General features: G+C 38.7%; 1 protein-coding gene and 1 long non-coding RNA gene across 2 annotated transcripts; one reads left to right on the top strand and one right to left on the bottom strand.

Moving 5' to 3' along the window:
• Positions 1–6305: 6305 nt before the first annotated feature.
• LOC139357354 (uncharacterized) lies at positions 6306–8526 on the bottom strand. Its single transcript, XR_011610345.1, has 3 exons — positions 8299–8526; positions 6711–6913; positions 6306–6570 (listed from the first exon to the last, which is right to left on the bottom strand). It is a non-coding gene; the product is annotated as an uncharacterized lncRNA (long non-coding RNA).
• A 101-nt stretch (positions 8527–8627) lies between these two features.
• On the top strand, positions 8628–14643 carry LOC139357560 (tripartite motif-containing protein 43-like). The gene is made up of 6 exons (XM_071075427.1): positions 8628–9251; positions 9849–9944; positions 11018–11248; positions 12224–12246; positions 12770–12867; positions 13979–14643. The coding sequence occupies exons 1-6, from the start codon at positions 8841–8843 to the stop codon at positions 14458–14460; spliced, it is 1341 nt and encodes a 446-aa protein (XP_070931528.1). The 5' UTR covers positions 8628–8840; the 3' UTR covers positions 14461–14643.
• The last annotated feature ends 5098 nt before the right edge of the window (positions 14644–19741 follow it).

Below are 19741 nucleotides of genomic sequence, written 5' to 3'. Positions count from 1 at the left end.
AAATTATAAATATTTGCCAAGTAATAACTAACAATATTCTTATTTTTAAAGCTAAACCTATTAGGAAAACAAAACATGGTGTTTATTTCAGTCTTTCTACAATATCTGAATGCCTGCTATATATCAGACACTCCCGGCTTTCACAGAACTTACATTCCAAAAGGAGTGATGAGGTTGCTATTGCAATAAGAATGATTCAATCTAATTGAAAGTGTATCATGTATCCATAAGCTATGAGTAGAAGAATAATGAGTCACTGAATTCAATATACCAATTCTGTCACAATGTAGTTAACTAATGAGAAACAATTATTACATTAAGAAAGCATTAATTATTATATTCATTACTTTATCTCTACTTTTTTATAATTTAGTTTTACTATCAGTTAGCATTTAGAACTGGCTGATGGCTTCCTAGGTGCCAATTGCTGTTTTGTATGTCTATACAATAACGTGATTTTTAATCTCCAGAGCAATTCTGCAAGTTGGACAGGGTAGTGGCCCCATTTCACAGATGAGATAACGATGGGTCGGGAGTTAAATAACTTGCCTAAATTCACACTGAAATGGGAGGCCCATATTGTTCTTTCCACTGCACCCCGTTGACAAAAGAAAAACAGGAATAACATATAATAGGAAAACTTCTATAATTTGGATTTCAGTTGTATTCAACATTTATGAATTTAACATCATGAACTCAGATTTTGTAACAGTGTATGATAAGTGAAACCCAGAATACCTGTTAGCAGCTCCCATAAACAGATAAGACAATCAAATGAAACATAATTTCAATAAAATGCTATGGGTTTCTGAATCAAATTCACAAGGCATTTCTACAAATACAAAAATTGATGTGGCTACACATACGTAAATGCACACACACACACACACACACACAAACACACACTTCTCTTTCTCTGTATCCTGTGTTAACACCCTGTGTCCTTTGATACAGGGGAAAGAAGTCACACAAGAAAAGCAAGATGAAGACATGTCTCTTCATTAGATTTCGAAGTTTTGGTTGAGAAATTCAACATTCAGCTGAATTTACTTAGTGAGAAATTACTATTATTATGTCCAACGCACTGCTTAGGTGTTTCAGGAATTGTTAACATCATATAGAGACACAGACGTAATCTTTACTATCATTTGGAGAAAACGAACCAAATATAGAGAAATTCAAGGAAGAAAAAGCTGTGTGTCCTTAACAAACCATGATTCAAATGATGAGGCATTTTTCAGGGAGAGAAAACATCACTTTTCTTTTAAAGATAGAAAAGCAGCTTCATGGAATATGCCGTGTTTGAAGTCTGCTTAAATTTTCGTACTCATTGCTGACTTTTTACCCACATAAAAAAATTGGAAAGAACTGGTAAGCATAAGAAAACAATTCTGCCAATATTTATCTGAAGATAACACAATTATTATACTAATTGATTAACTCCCTTTAAGTTGTTCCTATATTTGTTAAATGAAATTAATCAAATTATATTTACAATTTTACATCCTTTCTACTTACTTCATATTTTGTTATAAATATCTTCTTATATTGTATTTTTGATAATCTTTTTTTTTTTTTTTTTTTTTTTTTGAGACAGAATCTCACTATGTAGCTCAGGCTGGAGTGCAGTGGCGGGACCTTAGCTCCCTTCAACCTCTGCCTCTAGAGCTTAAGCCATTCTCCTATCTCAGCCTCCTGAGTAGCTGGAATTACAGGTGCCTGCCACTGCACCCGGCTAGTTTTTAATTTTTGTTTGTTTACTTGTTTATTTATTGTATTTTTTAGTAGAGATGGGGTTTCGCCATGCTTGCTAGACCGGTTTCAAACTCCTGACCTCGGGTGATCTGCCCACCTCGGCCTCCCAAAGTGCTGGGATTACAGGCATGAGTCACCGTGCCAGGCCTCTAACGAATCCATTCTAATGATTATAAAATGTTCAAATTGGTGAATATCAACTTATTTAATATGTCTGTTCTCTTAGGAATAGGTTATTTTGAAATACTTGCTATTATTTTACAACTCAAATCTTTTTCAAAGCACTCTTTCTTTTCCAAAATTGAGACTTTTTCTTCAGAAATAATTCAAGAAATGAAAATACTACAATAAAGTACAGAATTTGTGACAGCTCTTGCACACTTTAGCAATACATAACTATCACTTTCAGAAAGGTTAATACAATTCACAATATTATCAGAAAAACCTGGGTACCAAGCCTGGGTATCATGCTTCAGTGTACCAACTAGAGCAATGGGCACTACCAAGGTATAAATTATTATGCTACTGTGAGCGGCAGAACGATAGCAAAAGGGTTCCATCTAATCATTTCAACATGGAAGCAAACTTTTCATTGGGATTTATTGCTAATATCAACATATTCAGCTAAAATATTTTTCGTTTCCTGGGGAATGATATAAAATATTAATAGGTATGAGAAAATACACTACCACTATGGAATGCAATAATTATTGCATGAGATAAACACAGGGTTTCACAGAAAGATAAAGTCTTTGAGTGTTCACAAAGAGATTCTCAGATTATCTGAATGATAAAAAAAAAATTTAATAAACTTAGAGTTGACCCTTGAACAACTTGGTGTTTGGAGTGCCACGATCCCATGAAGCCAGAAATCAGCATGTAACGTTTGACTTCCTCAAAACTTTGGTATCAATAGCCTTCTGTTGACTAGAAGCCTTACTGATAATGTTAACAGTTGATTAATGCATAATTTATATGTTATATGTATACTGTATTTTTACAATAAGGATAGCTAAAGGAAAGAAAATGTTATCAAGAAAATCAAAAGAAAAATATATTTACTATTCATTAATGCAACAGTGAATACAATTAGTAGAAGCGTATCATTATAAAGGATTTCATCTTCATCATCTCAATATTGAGTAAGCTGACAAGGAGGAGAAAAAGGAGGGGTTTCTGTCTCAGGGGTGGCAAAAACAGAAGAAACTCCAATTATAAGTGACTCACATAGTTCCAACCAGTGTTATTCAAGGATCAAGAGTATATGTAAGTCAAAAGTTTTAAAACTATATTCTCTTTCGTTTTCTAAATAAAATTAAACTACATTACAAAAAAAAAAAAAAAAGGAAATTCCTGAGAATTTCAGGCAGGTAAACTGGGGAGGAGGGGTTGGCAACTATATACACGATCCATCATAGTATTGGAATTCCATAGAGTTCACGTATGCGATTTACAGATATATCATGAGAGAGGCAGTGCTTAGAGATGTAGCAGAAAATAGGGTAGTTCAAGATGGGGCCTAAATGCATGGCTGAAGAATTTGTATTGATTATTTATTGATTCAAACATAAAATGAATACTGCTAAGAGAAAAGATGAAATGAAAGTACACATGCATTCTGAAAGGAGTACAGATTTCCTGATGGAAAAGTAAAAACAAACAATGTATTTTTTTTTTTGAAAGGAGTCTCACTCTGTCGCCCAGGCTGGAGTGCAGTGGCGTGATCCTGGCTAACTGCAAGCTCCGCCTCCTGGGTACACGCCATTCTCCTGCCTCAGCTTCCTGAGTAGCTGAGACTACAGGCGCCCCACACCATGACTGGCTAATTTTTTGTATTTTTTTTTAGTAGAGACGGGGTTTCACCATGTTAGCCAGGATGGTCTCGATCTCCTGACCTTGCAATCTGCCCGCCTGAGTCTCCCGAAGTGCTGGGATTACAGGCATGAACCATCGTGCCTGGACAAAAACAAATGCTATTAAAGAGTCTTCTAAGCACTAAGAAAGAAATCCAGTGGCTCTTTGTGAACACTTCTAAGTACTAAGAAATAAATCAAATAGCTCTGTCTGAAAGACAGAGAGAGAGATCATCAGCTTAATTATTCGTAAGTCATCCTGATTATTTAAAGGTGATATCTTTAAGGATATTACTTACTTTTTTCTTCAATATATCAAGTGCCTACTGTGTCTTAATAAGCATTCTAAGCCAATGCAGAAATGAAAAAAGGAGACAGATTTTCTTGCACCTAAAGAGCTAGTGAGGTTGTAGGGTGAGAAACACAAGTCAACAAGTCAAAATATAACATTCAAAAAGTGAAGCTGGCACAGTGACTCTGGCATGTAATACCAGCACTTCAGGATTCTGAAGCAGTAGGATCACTTGTGCTTAGGAGTTAGTTAGAGACCAGCTTCAGCAACAAAGTGAGAGCCCATCTCTAAGAAAAGATAAATAAAATTAGCTGGGTGTTTTGGCAAGTTCTGTGGTCTCCGATACCGGTTTAGGTGAAAGGATTGCTTGAACCTGGGAAGTCAAGGCTGCAGTGAGCTGATATTTCACCACACTTAGGCCTGGGTGATAGAGCAAGACCCCGTCTAGAAAAAAACAAAAAAACAAACAAACAAAAAAATGTTTTTAATAGATTGGCACATTGTGATAAGTGCTTTAGGGAAAAATACAGCAGGAAAGGAAAAGAAAGAAAGTAGCATAGACAAAACTGAACTTTTAATATCTTATTCAGAAAAGATATAATATAGAATACCTGTCGGCAGATACCGAAGGGATACTAGAAACTAAAGCAGGTGGCTATTTCATGTATTTTGGCTTTTTCCTAGCTTTTTAGGAAGTGATAACTACATTAAAAATATCTAAATCCAAACTGATTATTTCTCCACACCATATTTGCCCCCATTGTCTATTATGAAGCTTCTGATATGAAGGAGAAGGAATGAGAATAGAGAAAATTTAAGCCAGGCCTCAAGGCTGAGAGTAACTTATTTATGATCAGTAAAGTCTCATTATATGTATGGCAATTTAAACATGGTAGGTGAATTTTATTCTGTGTGAAAGGAATCAAAATCTTACTCTTAATACTGCAAGTAAATATGACAAGTGTATATGGAGACCAGAGACAAGTGCTCTGCTGCCTTTGGCACAGAACACAAGCAACACTTTTAAGTTTCATTTCTTGTTTCTGAATATAAGAGGAGGGGAGAATGTCTGTCTATTGACTTTGACAGTGCCCTCCTGCAAATACTCATCCCTCATTTCCCTTGTCTTAGAATTCTCTTGACCTGCCCCTCCTTCATTTGATTGGCTCTGTGTACTTATGTTAGAATCAGAAGATCTGGGGGAACTATGGCTTCTAAACCTGTACACTGAACTCTACCCATATCCAGTCCTGTGACCTTATAAACCTGCTCAACTGAATTTTCCTCCCTTGGAAACTCTCTTCCCACTGAGTTTCTCTCCTCTGCTCCTAAAACCAAATGGCATCTCCTGTCCTATCCCTGGATGGTTTAACCCAGGAAAACTCCTGGATGCCAGAAGAGTCAGACAAAGAAACAGGAGCCTTGTGGGTCCCGAGATTCTCAAAGATATAAAGGGGACATCCTGAAATCTAGAGTTTCTTCCTTGCCTTTTCCCTCCCTTACAGCTTCTGCTGCTCCTGAGAGCTTTACTCTATTTCTCATCCAGCTCAGACTGTTGCTGGACCTGATAGTTTTTGCATAGCCAAGGTGGTTCTAGAAGAACTCTTGTCTGCATGAGGTCTGCGCTGCTTTTCTGCAATCTGAAGCATGGTTTTCCACGACTACATGAAGATCTGGAGCCACTGGTAACTAGGCAGAGAATGTTCTCATGTGTCCAAATGGCATGTCACTCCTCTCCATAAGCAGTGGAATAAACGCATTCAGATGAAGCCCTGTCATCATTACTTTGTCAAGTAGAAATACATTTCTATTTGTAGCAGGACGAGCCGCAGACAAAACTCCTCAGACACCGGATTAAAGAAGGAAGAGGTTTTTTATTTGGTCGGGAGCATCGGCAGACTCGCGTCTTAAGAGCCGAGCTCCTCGAGAAAGAAATACTTGGCCTTTTTAAAGGCTTACAACTTTAAGGGGTCCACATGAAAGGGTCGTGATAAATCGAGCAAGCGTGGGAGACGTGACTGGGGGCTACATGCCTCAGCTAACACAAAGTTTTACAATGCTTTTTTCATACAGTGTCTGGAATTTACAGATAACACAAGTAGTTTAGGCCAGGGGTTGATGTTATTATTATTACTTTGTTTAACTCCTAGGGCCGCGTGGTGGTGCCAAGGTTGTCTGGTTATTTATCTTACTTTTGTTTCTTTCTCACTTTCCTCCTGTCTTGTGAACTAGGCAAGGTAGGGGGAGGAGGGCAGCAGGAGTAGTAGTGGTCTCCTTCCTTAAATTTACCTTGGAGCAACATGTCCTACACTATCTTGGCCCAGGGACGTCCCTGAGATGGAGCTTTCTAGACTTTCTCTCCATTACCCCTTGAGTTGAGTTGGGCAGTGCCAGGCAATATAGGAGGGAATCCTCCATCCTGTGGTTGTTGAGAGACCCTTGGAAGGCTTCATCCGGAGCAAGATGAGCAGGAGAAATATCCCTTCTGGAATGGAGGCCAACGGTGTTCTTAGATTAAATTTTTACGTTACAATAAAAAATCAATTGGCTGGGTGTGGTGGCTCACGCCTGTAATCCCAGCACTTTTGTAGGCTGAGGCGGGCGGATCACTTGAGGTCAGGAGTTCCAGACGCATCTGGCAAACATGGTGAAACCCCCTCTCGACTAAAACTGAAAAAACAAACAAACAAACAAACAAACAAAAAATTAGCCAGTAACAGAGCCAGAATCCTTTCAAAAAATATATATATATATAAATAAAAATAAAATTTCTATTTTGAAGAAACTTAATCATCTATGTTAACACCCACCTACGCCCTGTGAAATGCAATCAATTGGAAGAAAGGGGTGTGGTCTTCAGAGAGTCATAAAAGGATACTTCAGGAGCCAAGCTCATTCTTCTCCAGAGCCCACAGAGCAACTTTGCAACTGGCCTTGGAGACTTCCAAAAGCTACCGACTCTGCACTGTGAGACTCTCAACCCTGAGTGGAATCCATCATATTCGACAGCAAGCTTTGGTGAGAACATAGATACATTTCTGAGGTAAGTACACAAATTCCAGAGTAGGAGCTACTATTAGGTTACAAACCAAAACAAAATTTGGGGACTTTATCTGCAAACTTAGATTATTTTTAATGCAATGATCTCATTTTCTGAGTTTTAAAAATGGTTCCATTTCTTTTTTAAAATTATATTAAACATAATCCATAGGTTTATGGATTAAACGTGGGCCACCATGTTCAGCTATTTAACTATTTTAATTAATTAATTAATTAATCTATTTTGAGATGGACTCATGCTCTATTGCCAGGCTGGAGTGCAGTGGCGCCATCTCGGCTCACTGCAACCTCTGCCTTCCAGGTTCAAATGATTCTTCAGCCTCAGCCTCCAGAGTAGTTGGGACTCTAGGCGCCTGCCACCACGCCCATCTAATTTTTGTATTTTTTTTTAGTAGAGACGGGGTTTCTTTATGTTGGCCAGGATGGTCTCGATCTCTTGATCTTGTGATCCGCCCACCTCTGCCTTCTAAAGTGCTAGGGTTACAGGCGTGAGCGACGGCGCTGGGCCTATTTTTTAAAATTTATATAAGTATTTTTAGAGACAGAATGATCTAGACATTTTGCTTTGTCGCCAGTCTAGAGCTCCTGAGCTCAAAAAACATGCCTGACTTGGCCTCCCAAAATTCTGGGATTACAGGCTGGAGTCACTTTGCCTGGCCTAGGTTTTTATTTTTATTTTAGCAAAACATACATTCATTTAAAACGCTGAGTTAATGTCTAGTGCCAATGTTTTATTTGTATTATTTTCTTTTTGGAGACGCAGTCTTGCTCTGTCGCCCAGGCTGGAGTGCTGTGGCGCCACCTTGGCTCACTGCAAGCTTCGCCTCCCGGGTTCACGCCATTCTCCCGCCTCAGCCTCCTGAGTAGCTGGGACTACAGCTACTGGTGCCCGCTACCACTCCTGGCTAATTTTTTGTATTTTTTAGAAGAGACAGGATTTCACCATGTGAGCCTGGATGGTCTCCATCTCCTGATCTCGTGATCCACCCGCCTCGGCCGCCTCGGCCGCCTCGGCCTCCCAAAGTGCTCGGAATACAGGCGTGAGCCACCGTGCCCGGCCTCTAGCGCCTATTATTATTGCATAATACTTACTATTTTTCTGACTGTGTGAAAGAGTAATGATAATGCTTCAATTATCATTATCTTTCTGTAAATTTAATTATCTGTCTTTTAAGGATGTTGTAATATTAACCAGTATATCCCCAAATTAACAGACAGTGCAGGAACAGTAAACATGCCAGAAAGTTTTTGTTGATTGAATTAACATAGCAGCCTAGAAGAACAATGATTCTTAGCTTTAGATTGGAGAGGTACCTTACCTTGATTTGACTGTTTTACCTTGGAGAGTAAAGGCTAGCTTTTTCTGATTTGGAGAAAGGTGTGAGTTCTGCTCTAACATTTTCAAGCAGGGTCCTTCTGGAAAAGTCATTATAGATGGTTGTTGTAGTTAAAGAAAATAATGAGAGTAGAAGAGCTTAGTGAGCTTTCCTTCTCTAAACCAATCACTGGCAATTAAGAGTGTTACTGATTTTCAGATCATTCAGACTCACCTCTTGAGAGTATAGGTTGATGAAACCCTTGAACCCTAAGCAATTTGGTGGACACTAACACCTCAGAAAATCTGACATTCTTCTATGCAAGAAAGTAGAGTTTGGAAAGCTGGACATGTGTCGATTGGAGAACAGTTGTTTTTTCTAGAGGTTGATGTCTCTTTGTGCCTTAGTTTTCCATTTTTCCTATTTCTGTCATTGCAAATTAAATCCTATACTTCTCTAGAAAAAAAGGATATTATTCAATCACAACCTGATTCAAACTTTGCTTGGATCTTTGTCTCTTCAGGGTAGGAGAATAAATTCTTGTGGTTTTCTTTCCTTAGGAAAATGGACTCAGACTTCTCACATGCCTTCCAGAAGGAACTCATCTGTGTCATCTGTTCGAACTACCTGGTAGACCCTGTCACCATCTGCTGTGGGCATAGCTTCTGTAGGCCCTGTCTCTGCATTTCCTGGGAAGAAGCCCAAAGTCCTGCCAACTGCCCTGCATGCCGTGAACCATCACGGAAACAGGACTTCAAAACCAATATTCTTCTGAAGAATTTAGTGACCATCGCGAGAAAAGCCAGTCTCTGGCAATTCCTGAGCTCTGAGAAACAAATATGTGGGACCCATAGGGAAACAAAGAAGATGTTCTGTGACGTGGAAAAGAGTCTGCTCTGTTTGCTGTGCTCCAACTCTCAGGAGCACGGCTCTCACAAACACTATCCCATTGAAGGGGCCGCTGAGGAACACCGGGTAAGAGATAGCTCTGCAATCACCTGAAAGCTGGAGGGTGGCAGAGTTAAAGAGATTAGAAGGACGATGAGAATCATCATGGTGATTACTCTCTTCTTTACTGAGTGCCAGGTGCTGTTCTTGGTATCAATTATGACATTTGGATAAAATGTGCAACTCTACGTTCCTTCATGGAGCTTGCACCCAAAAAGATCTTATTATTGACTCTACAGTTCAATGCTAAAGGCATTGAAAAGCAACCAAAACTACAAGTGCAAAGAAACGTATTTTTGAAATATATTTATATTACTGGACAAACGAGTATGGGGATAGCACACTACAAAATCAGGGGGCTAGCATAGTGGGTTCTGAAGCGGGATGTTTCACTGAACATTAGCCAGGTTACAGGAAATCTTGACTCTTCAGTTTTCTAAACTGTTCTATATTCTGAAACCTCAGAACTGAAAATATCAATTGAGGATGAGCAGTGAAAAAATTGTTTTTTTCCCTTCTCTCTAATGTATTTATATATTACATCCCTTGCCTGCGTATATCATTCAGAGTGTGGAATCTATGGTATTTGACTTTCTGTTTTTTAACCTCATAATTCTTTTGCAGGAGAAGCTCTTAGAGCAAATGAGGATTTTATGGAAAAAGATTCAAGAAAATCAGAGAAATCTAAATGAGGAGAGAAGAACAGCCCTCCTCTGGAGGGTAAGTATGAGACCGTGAGTCCTCACAACCAGCTTGAGACAGGCATGCTGACAACATTTATATTAGCAACTTGAGTTGAAATTCTCATATGCCAGATTTTGTCCTGTGTTTATTCATAGGCTGGAAAACAAGCAGACTCTTCAATATAATGCTTGTTCAGGTTTTTTGGAAATGTTCTTCAGATAAGTAAAAAATAAATATAAATTCGGAAGGGCAAGTATGTGCTTAAAATTAATAAGTATTTCAGGCAGAGTTTTCTGAATAAGATGAATTATGTAATATTAATTACATAGTACATAATTGAGAAATAAAGGTATTTCATGTTGAATATGATGTTGGCCAGTGGGAAGAAATCAGGTAGGAACAGTCATTTAAGAAATGTGCCTGTGCTGGTGAAGTCTGATAGCAAAGGACCCAGATGATACCAGTTCATGTAGGAGAAAATGTAACATGATGAAAAGCTGAGGAGAAGGCGTAAAAAATGACTGGGGGAGTGAGAGAATAACTATGTCAATATTGAGAGGAGAGACACAATGGAATGGAGATTCATGTTCTTAGAATGGCAGGGCAATACAGAGCCTATGGCTTTTGACAGAAGAAAGATAGGAGACAGAAAAGAGGTAGTCAGTTTGAGAGTTGGGGGTTACATTTTTTACTAAGATCCTTTTTGTGTGATGGCTTCTGATTCTGGTTATAATATACTAAAATCATTTCTACTGACAGTGATTGTTTAGTCTGTGAAGTACAGAGATTGAAACAACAAACTAATTGAGTAACAAAGATTATATATATTATCCATGACAATTTGACAATCAATCATAAATTTTACTTGTTTTCTAATGGTATTTCAGATTTAAGAGGACATATATTTAAACATTTAAATCTAAAGCGCTATTTTGCAAGTGTTCGGGAATTGATGAATTACATAAATTTTGAAGGAAGATCTTGTTTAAGTCATCACACTGTTTGTAAATAATGGAAAATAAAAGAAGAAATGAGGAGGAAGAATTTGTGGGTTCTGTGAGGTGGAAGTAGGCCTGGGTATGTAACCTACAAAATCCATGTCTCTACAGGGCGATGTGGTTTTACGGGCACAGATGATCAGGAGTGAGTATAGGAAGCTGCATCCAGTTCTCCATAGGGAAGAAAAACAACATCTAGAGAGACTGAACAAGGAGTACCAAGAGATTTTTCAGCAACTCCAGAGAAGTTGGGTCAACATGGATCAAAAGAGTAAACACTTGAAAGAAATGTATCAGGAACTAATGAAAATGTGTCATAAACCAGATGTGGAGCTGCTCCAGGTAAGAATGGAGGATGCCCCTTGAGATACTTTGTATTAGCTGCCCTTTACATCTTTGCCTTCCATTGGGTACCCAAGACATTATTTCTTCTTCTCCCACATTGATGGTGAGAGCCATATAGAGATAAACGATAACTGCTAACCTAATCATGGAAGTAAACCTTTATGGAATTGTGCAACTAGATTTCCATAGATCATTTTCTACCACAGGCTTCCTCCTCCAGCACATTTCATTAAAACTGTGGAAGAAAAAATTTCATGTGAAAATTCACTTTAGTCTCCAATGGATAATCCATAGAAATTATGGAAAAACTAACATTTCTTTCTTCCTCCTATTGGGAAGTCCTAGGTTTGAAATGCTCTTAATTTCAGCCGTATTAACCTTTGGGGACTAGGCCTGAAAAAGACTAGATTGTAGACAGCTGCAGCAATGCGCAGTCACTACTCACACCTTTCCCTCTCATGCAAATTTAGGGTCCTGAATTTATCAGAAATTGATTCTGTCAGTAGGTCTTACTGGTATAATTGCTAGAGATGAGAATACATTGTAAAAGAGTTGCAGTGATAGTATATGGTAATTCTAAAGTTTTCAAAACCTAAAGACCCGATGGGCAGAATTTTTGTTTGTTTGTTTTGAGAGAGAGTCTTCTTCTGTAACCCAGACCGAAGTCAGTGGCCCAATGTCAGTTCACTGCAACTTCTGCCTCCTTGGTTCAAGTCATTCTCCTGCTTCAGCCTCCCGAGTAGCTGGGACTACAGGCATGCACCACCACATCCAGCTAATTTGTTTGTATTTTTAGTAGAGATGGGTTTTTGCCATGTTGTCCAGGCTAGTCTGGAAATCCTGACCTCAGGTGATCCACCCACCTTGGCCTCCCAAAGTGCTGGGATTACAGGTGTGAGCCACCTCACCCAACAAGAATAACAACTTTCTAAAGAAGTCACTTTTTCTTTCTTTCTCTCTCCCTCTCTACAGGATTTGGGAGACATCGTGGCAAGGTATGTCTTTGGCCATCAGTGCAAGCTGGAGCACAAGGCATGCCATGAAAACATCAAGCTGTTTCCAACAAAGTGAAAACATAATTTACTAACACCATAATGTGCCAGTGTGATGGTGTGTGTATGTGTGTGTACTCATGCGTTTGTGTGGTATGTTGAATATCACCTATGCATTTTATCAGACATTAACCTTTTCTTACTTTCCCAAGTGACTCTGGGAGTTATGTTTTGAAGAGTTCAATGCAGAAGTTGCTAGAATACAATTGCCTGTTTTTAGGATTCAGAATCCTAATTAGAGATAAACTATTTGGTGGCAGATAGGGAGAGAGGCATTTATCTTTCAGTGGCAGTAGGTTAGAAATGGAGTGAATAGTTAGAAAGATTCCCTAAGAGCCACAAACCCATCCTAGGATTGTGAAGGTACATTACCATATCAGAAGTGGATTTGAATGAAGCATTTTCTGTTGGAATCTATTAAACACAGACATGGGAAACTTAACCAACTCAACCAACTTCCTTGCAGGAGTGAGTCTGTGCTGCTGCACATGCCCCAGCCTGTCAATCCAGAGCTCACTCTAGGGCCCATCACTGGACTGGTGGACAGGCTCAACCGATTCCGAGGTGAGTGTCGCCCTCTTGGTGGGATCAACATGCAATGCCTTCATTTATGGTTTTCTATGGGCAGCTTTACCAGTGTAATCATCTTTCATCTAGAAGAAGAGAATAGTCTGTGAATAGGTATTTCTATTTATAGTTTCACTATCATCAAACTGACCAGAATAAATAAAATCTGGTGAAATGTAATAGGAATCAGCCACATAACAAATTTCTTAGAAAAATAAAACATGCAGAAGGGCCCTTTAGGACTTTAGGAAGCATTCCCTGATACAATTTCATGTATAAAATTATTACAAGAAATATACAGAACTAAATTAATTGAGGACATTTCGATTTCAAATTTAGTGCAGTTAACAACTGATTTGAGTGACAGTGTTTTTTAAAATACATTTCAGGTGAAGTTTCACAGCGTTTATAATTTTAGTCACGTTTTTAATCAACAAAAGCATACATGAGTAACTTATATAACAGCGCAAAAACTGAGAATCTGTGAAGCATAGAAACGTGATTTAGTGGTTGATGAGGCCTTAGATAGAACTCCAGGATAGATCATGATAAATCTAGCAGACGAAAGAAGCCTGTGTCTGAATCTGACATGAAAGTCAGATAATTCTTGCAAGGAATCTGCACTTTTCAGAAGGCAGATTCAGATTTTCTCTTTAAGTATGAATTTGCTAGCTTCAGTGACAGATTATAATATTTCTGGCAAAATGGTAACTTTTTATTTGGGTCTAGGAATGCTCCCCACCTCATCTCCCGTCCCCAGCCTCCTGCTCTGCCCTGACAGAGAAGAGGCAATGGAGGTTAATTTTATTGCTATGGACTTGGCTGCAGGGCAAGAGCTTCCAGTTTTTCAGTTGTTATGAAAGGTCGCTCAACTAGACATACACATGACCTTCCTCCCCTTTATACTTTTTGAGTTTATAGAAATTGTGATCATTGTAGTTTAGCTAATTACTTGTACAGATATACTAACACCCTTTGATTCCAACATTTTTCCAGACAGAAGTTTCTTTCTAATCTTGACCTGTGTTTTCTAGTGAGAGTCTCTTTCTTATCTGAACATGAGAATTTATAAACTACTTTTCACTTGAACATTCTCTTTTTTCTACAGTGGAAATTGCCTTCACTTGGGAAGTAACCAATCACAATATCAGGCTGTTTGGGGATGTGAGAAGATTGATGTTTAGACGTGGATCTTTGAATTCTGACAGATCTGACTATTTTGCTGCATGGGGAACCTGGGTCTTCTCCTCTGGGAAACACTACTGGGAGCTGGATGTGGACAGCTCTTGGGACTGGGCTCTGGGAGTCTGTAAGGACTCCTGGATAAGGAAGAATAGCACAATGGTTACATCTAAGGACATATTTCTTCTTTTGTGCGTGAAGGTGGATAATCGTTTCAGTGTCTTGACCACTTCCCCATTGTTTCCTCACTATGTAGAGAAACCTCTGGGCCGGGTTGGTGTGTTTCTTGATTTTGAAGGTGGAAGTGTGAGTTTTTTGAATGTCACCAAGAGTTCCCTCATATGGAGTTACCCGGCTGGCTCCTTAAATTTTCCTGTCAGGCCTTTCTTTTCCACTGGCCACAGATGATCAGGATTAAGAACCCTGACTGTTTGGTAACTCCATATACAAGGGATCCCTTCACTGTTGATACAAAGAAATCATACTGTTCAGGCTTTTATCTATGTTAGTGTCACTTCATTTTGTTGCTATTAAATAGAAAATATGTAAAATGCAAAACCTTTTTGTACATTTTCTTACAATTAAAATAATCTCCTATGGCCAATTTCCTAAAATATGTATTGTGATTTTCAAGTGTATGTGAATTTATTGGATGGAATTCTGGAAATATGTAGGTGTATGTTTCCAACTTAATGATCTCATGCAGGAACAAAATTTGCACATCACAGACTGACAGGATTTTGTACAATGCACTTGTAAGTGTGAACGTTCCCTCCTATTAATACAGTAAATTCTACACCTCATCACTTTAGGGGGAAAGATGTACTTTACACAGAAGTTTTCACTGAATCTTTGGGCTAGAATAGGAACTTAACAGTCATACATCCTATGGAGACAAAATACATTCTGAGAAATGCATTATTAGGCGATTTTATCATTATGTAAACATCAGAACACACTACAAAAACCTACGTAGAATATCCACCTACAGACATAGGCTAATGGTACAGTCTATTGCTTCTCTGAAAAGTTGCTAGCAATGTCTGAGCAAGAACCAAAAGAGTTTAACCTACATGGAATTCTGCTATTTATTAAATCAAACAGCATCACCCAGGGAAAAATAGACAGATGAGCAGACTGTCTGTATTAAATGTGTTAATACTTCCAATTCACACAGACTGAATTCTCATTGATACTCTAGAGACCTGAGACATAACCATCACCTCATGTTACAGTGGAAACATATTAGTATCAGGGGGAAAAAAAACAACTAACTAAATTAAACCAAATCAAAACACAAAACAAACATAACCCAGTTCTGATGAAAACCCAGTTTATAGTGAGTCCATTGAGTCTGTCTACCCACCAAATGGTCATTTTCATGATCACTGATTAAATAATGGAAACAAACATTCTACTTCCAGTCCAGCAGATGATCCTGGCTGATGTCTGGGGTTCCTTGGTTGGGGCTGTTACCTAGAATATATTCAAACGACCTCTCCAGGTAGTCGCTTGGCCTTGCTCACAGCATAGTAGATAATTTTCCACAGTGAAGATTCCCACAGAGTCAGGAGAAGTCTATACTACCATTATGCTACAGAGTAAAACATCAGCTGCAGTCACAACCCTACACAGAGTAAAGGGACTAGAACACACACAGCAGTAGCAGTCTTGAAGTTACATCATAGAAAGACAATGGGGGATGGAATATATATTTTAGCACTTTTTAGCGAGAATGGGGGAGGAATATAACCTACTACACCTACTCTTCCTAAGAAGTGGACATTGAGGATCTATATCCAGAGATTCAGGGTCCTGTAAAACGAGATCCAAAGAGCTCCTTATAGAAACACCATTCAGATTCCAGGTTCCTGTAAAGGGGCAATCGACAATTAACCACGTTAATATTCTTTTGGAAATTTTCTTCAAGATTTGGTATCAACTGGACAATCATTATGAACACAACACAGCAAAATCACTGAGGTAGATGCACACGATACTGGAGTAGAGGGGTGGAAGGGGTGGTCCGTCTCCTTCAAGGTGACCACGTACAGACACAGTAATTCTAGGACAGTGAGATAAAGAAGGTCAGTGCATCCTTGTCAGGACCCCTCTTCTGATGTCCGTATGTGGCTGCAAACTATTCATGTAAGCCTTTAGAATACCTTGTGCTTCCCAAGATTTCTTGATATTAAGATTCACTGACTGGGGTTCCTAATACATAGAATACTTTCAGCATAGAGGGTGACAAAGTCTTTCCCTCAAAAGCCAGAAGTTCAGAAACCTGTAGCCGAGTCATCCACTGGACCTTACCAGTAAGTGTGGACTGAAGAGACAGATATTGGTTTTAAGCTCAGATAAAAGCTTTTCCATTCTCACTGCCTTGTAGACTCTCATACTCAAAAGGGAAGGTGAGGCTAGGTCCTGTGACTCTTCATTCTTCCAGACTGTGGAAGTTTTTGATGCTGACTCAGAGATATGTTCTCTGTTTACTAAAATCTAATGTCTATTAACATTCCGCTGCAAAAGAGATAGGCCGCGTCCTGTCACAGGCCTCTCACCCTGTGCCCATATGTTCCACTCCTCTGGCCCTTACTGAACCATGATGCCTGCCAGAATCACTCTGAAATTCTTCTGTGCCTCTGTCAGTCTTCTGGCCCAGTTCTCAGAACACAGGTCCCTGTCTATCCGCTTTCCAATGATCTGTCCTTGCCCTTCAAATTCACAACATAAGAAAAGTTGGTCATTAAAACATCCCAGAATGGGAAATAGGGGTTGCCTGTTTTGTCTGAGACCAGCAGTGCAGATGCAGGACTCTAAGGGAGGAGGAGAAAGCAAAAGTTGATGCCTTTGAAACTGCTCAGTCACACCCTTATGAATCTAAAAGGGTAAAAGGTATTCGGGGTTAACTAATGGCAACAGAAAGAGGACAGTCAAGTTCAGGCATATATGGAGAAGGAGAGTTTCTATCAGTGTCTGACACAAAGTAAAACTCTGTTTCTTTACCGGAATGCACTCATAAATGTGTCAGGAAAGTAAAGTTTGGTGAGGAAAAGCAAAGTTGTAGAGAACAAGGGATACTGATAAAGAAGACAAGAAGCAACATTTCCTGCACATGTCAAAATAATTCTTGAGTCGTTACATTTCCTGGAATTGGCATGAGGTTTCTACTGTGTATTTTCCACTGTGAAAAAGTCAGGCGAGAGTAATGTGGTAGCATGGTTAAGAGCGATGTCTTGAAGCTAAATTGCCTGGATTTGACTCCCAAACTCACTGCTCATAAGCCTCATTCCCAGAGCAAAGTGCCTTTCTCAAAGCCTTGTGTATGGGTGTGGGGTGTATGGGTATATTAGGCATATATTTATAAAATATAGTATTTGTACATACACAGTAATTGTATATACGCAGACACGGAGTGACCATACAAACTGTACAAGGACAGTGGCCATGGCTGGTAACTGATTTTTTTTCTCATCAATTTTATAACAAAATTACTTACAATGAAATGATGTTATTTGAGGGTTTGATGTATATGAATCTTTCTACAACTTGCCTTTTTTATTATATAAATATGCTGTGGAGTACAGATGGATGTTTTCCTTCATCGTAATCTTTCAGATTTTATTTCATAATTTTTTAGATTTATAAGAAGTTGGGAAGATGATAGAGACTTACATATTCCCATACCTGGTTAATTTTTACTCTAAAATAATCATCTTACATTTTCATTGTACATTTGTTAAATCTAGGAAATCAATATTGATACGTTACGACGAGCTGAACTCCAGACTTTATTCAGATTTCCCCCCAAGTTATTCGGTGGTACATGCTTTTATTAGATTGAATATCCAGATTAGGATTAGATTGAACATTAATGATGAAAGAATTTGTGGGTGTTGACTGTTATTTAGCGCATGGATCCAGGGAAAACATTACAACCTTGACAGAATAAAAGCCAGGCCTAAAAATTCCATTGTAAATAACGCCTTCCTGTGGTTTTCTCTGCCGCTTCTGCTTCATACCAAACACTCAATCATATTGTCTTGGTATCTGTAGTTTTTAAGTCTACTGATTGTGTTCTCTCTCTCTCTCCCTACTCCTGTCTCCCAGCCCCATCTTTCCCTTCCTCTCTTTCCCCTGTATTTCTTCCTAAATAACAGCAATGGTTTCTACCAAATTTTAGTATTCAGGTAGATCTTTGTAAAACAATTTTGTGTTCGTTTTATTTTTTTTTTTTACCTGGGATATTATTCTTTGTCCTTTTCATGGTTAATAGCTCACAGTACACTTCTTGAAAAAGCTTCTCTGTTTTCACAGCTAGTCTCATCACTGATTCTGTTACTCAAGTTTTTTTCTGCACCAAAATGGTAAAGTTCACAATTCTGAGAGCATTACATTTTCTTTCAAAATGAAAATGAAGGATGTACCTGTTGCTGGAATTTTGGGGGGAACTGCTTCTGGGATCTGGGAACCTCAAGTCTGAGGGACTGCAGATGTACACACATCACTTCCTGGGCACAGTACTCAAGAAGTAACATAAGGTCCATGTGAAAGCACCTTGTAAGTACTGTCATTACTCACTTAACCACGGGAATACATTCTGAGAAATGCGTCATAAGGCAATTTCATCACTGTGCTAAAGCAAGCCTAGACGGTATAGCGTCCTACACACCTAGACCATATGGTGCAGCCTACTGCTCCTAGGCTATAGACCTATACAGCATGTCACTCTACTGAATACTGCAGGCAACTGTAGCACAATGGTATTCGTGTATCTTAACAGATCTAAACATAGAAAAGATACTGTAAAATATGGTATAAAAGATAAAAAGTGATACACCTGTATAGGGCACTCGCCATGAATAAAGCTTGAAGGACTGAAAGTTGCTCTGGGTTAGTGAGTGAGTGAGTGTGAATGCCTAGGACATTAGCTTATAAACATTGCTCTGTACTCTTAAGCTAGACTAAAATTTATTTTTTAAATGTTCCCTATTCAATATTAAATTAACCTTAGTTTACTGTAACTTATTACCTTTTAAACTTTTAATTTAACTTTTTAATTCTTTTGTAATATGCTTAGCTTAAAACACAAAACACATTGTACAGACTTTTGCAAATATTTTCTTTATATTATGGTTGTATAAGCATTTTTTTTAAAGTATTTTGTTAAATGTTAGGACACAAGCACGCACATTAGCTAAGGCCTACACAGCGTCAGAGTCAGCACCTTCACTGTCTTCCACCTCCACATCTTGGCCCACTGGAAGGTTTTCAGAGGCAATAACATGTATGGAACTGTATCTCCCATGATAACAACGCCTTCTTTTGGAAAATCTCCTGAAGAACTTGCCTGAGGTTCTTCTTGAGGAGAGATAATCCGTTTTAGAAACACGTGGTATATGTTTGGTTTGTTTCTTTTGTTCATCATACATTTCCATGAGTAATGCATTGTGTATGTTATGACAGCTGTAACATCGCTATCAGATGGGACTTATTCAGTTTCGTTATAACTTATGGAATTTCCATCTTGTATGCATTCTGCTATTGGTCAAAAAGTCATTATGCAGAGCCAGACTGTACTTACTTTCTTCCCTTGTGCTTTCTGAGTTCTGCCCTGAAGCTGTCATTTTGTGTGGCAGCAGTCTTTGCAGCCACAGCCAATGGTCCTTTTTCAGGCATACGGGGAAAT

The sequence above is a fragment of the Macaca nemestrina genome, chromosome 12 (genome assembly GCF_043159975.1).
Source record: "Macaca nemestrina isolate mMacNem1 chromosome 12, mMacNem.hap1, whole genome shotgun sequence".
In the NCBI taxonomy this organism is placed as follows: domain Eukaryota; kingdom Metazoa; phylum Chordata; class Mammalia; order Primates; family Cercopithecidae; genus Macaca; species Macaca nemestrina.
Note: the sequence above shows the minus strand (reverse complement) of the source record. Positions and strands in the feature narration are given on the sequence as shown.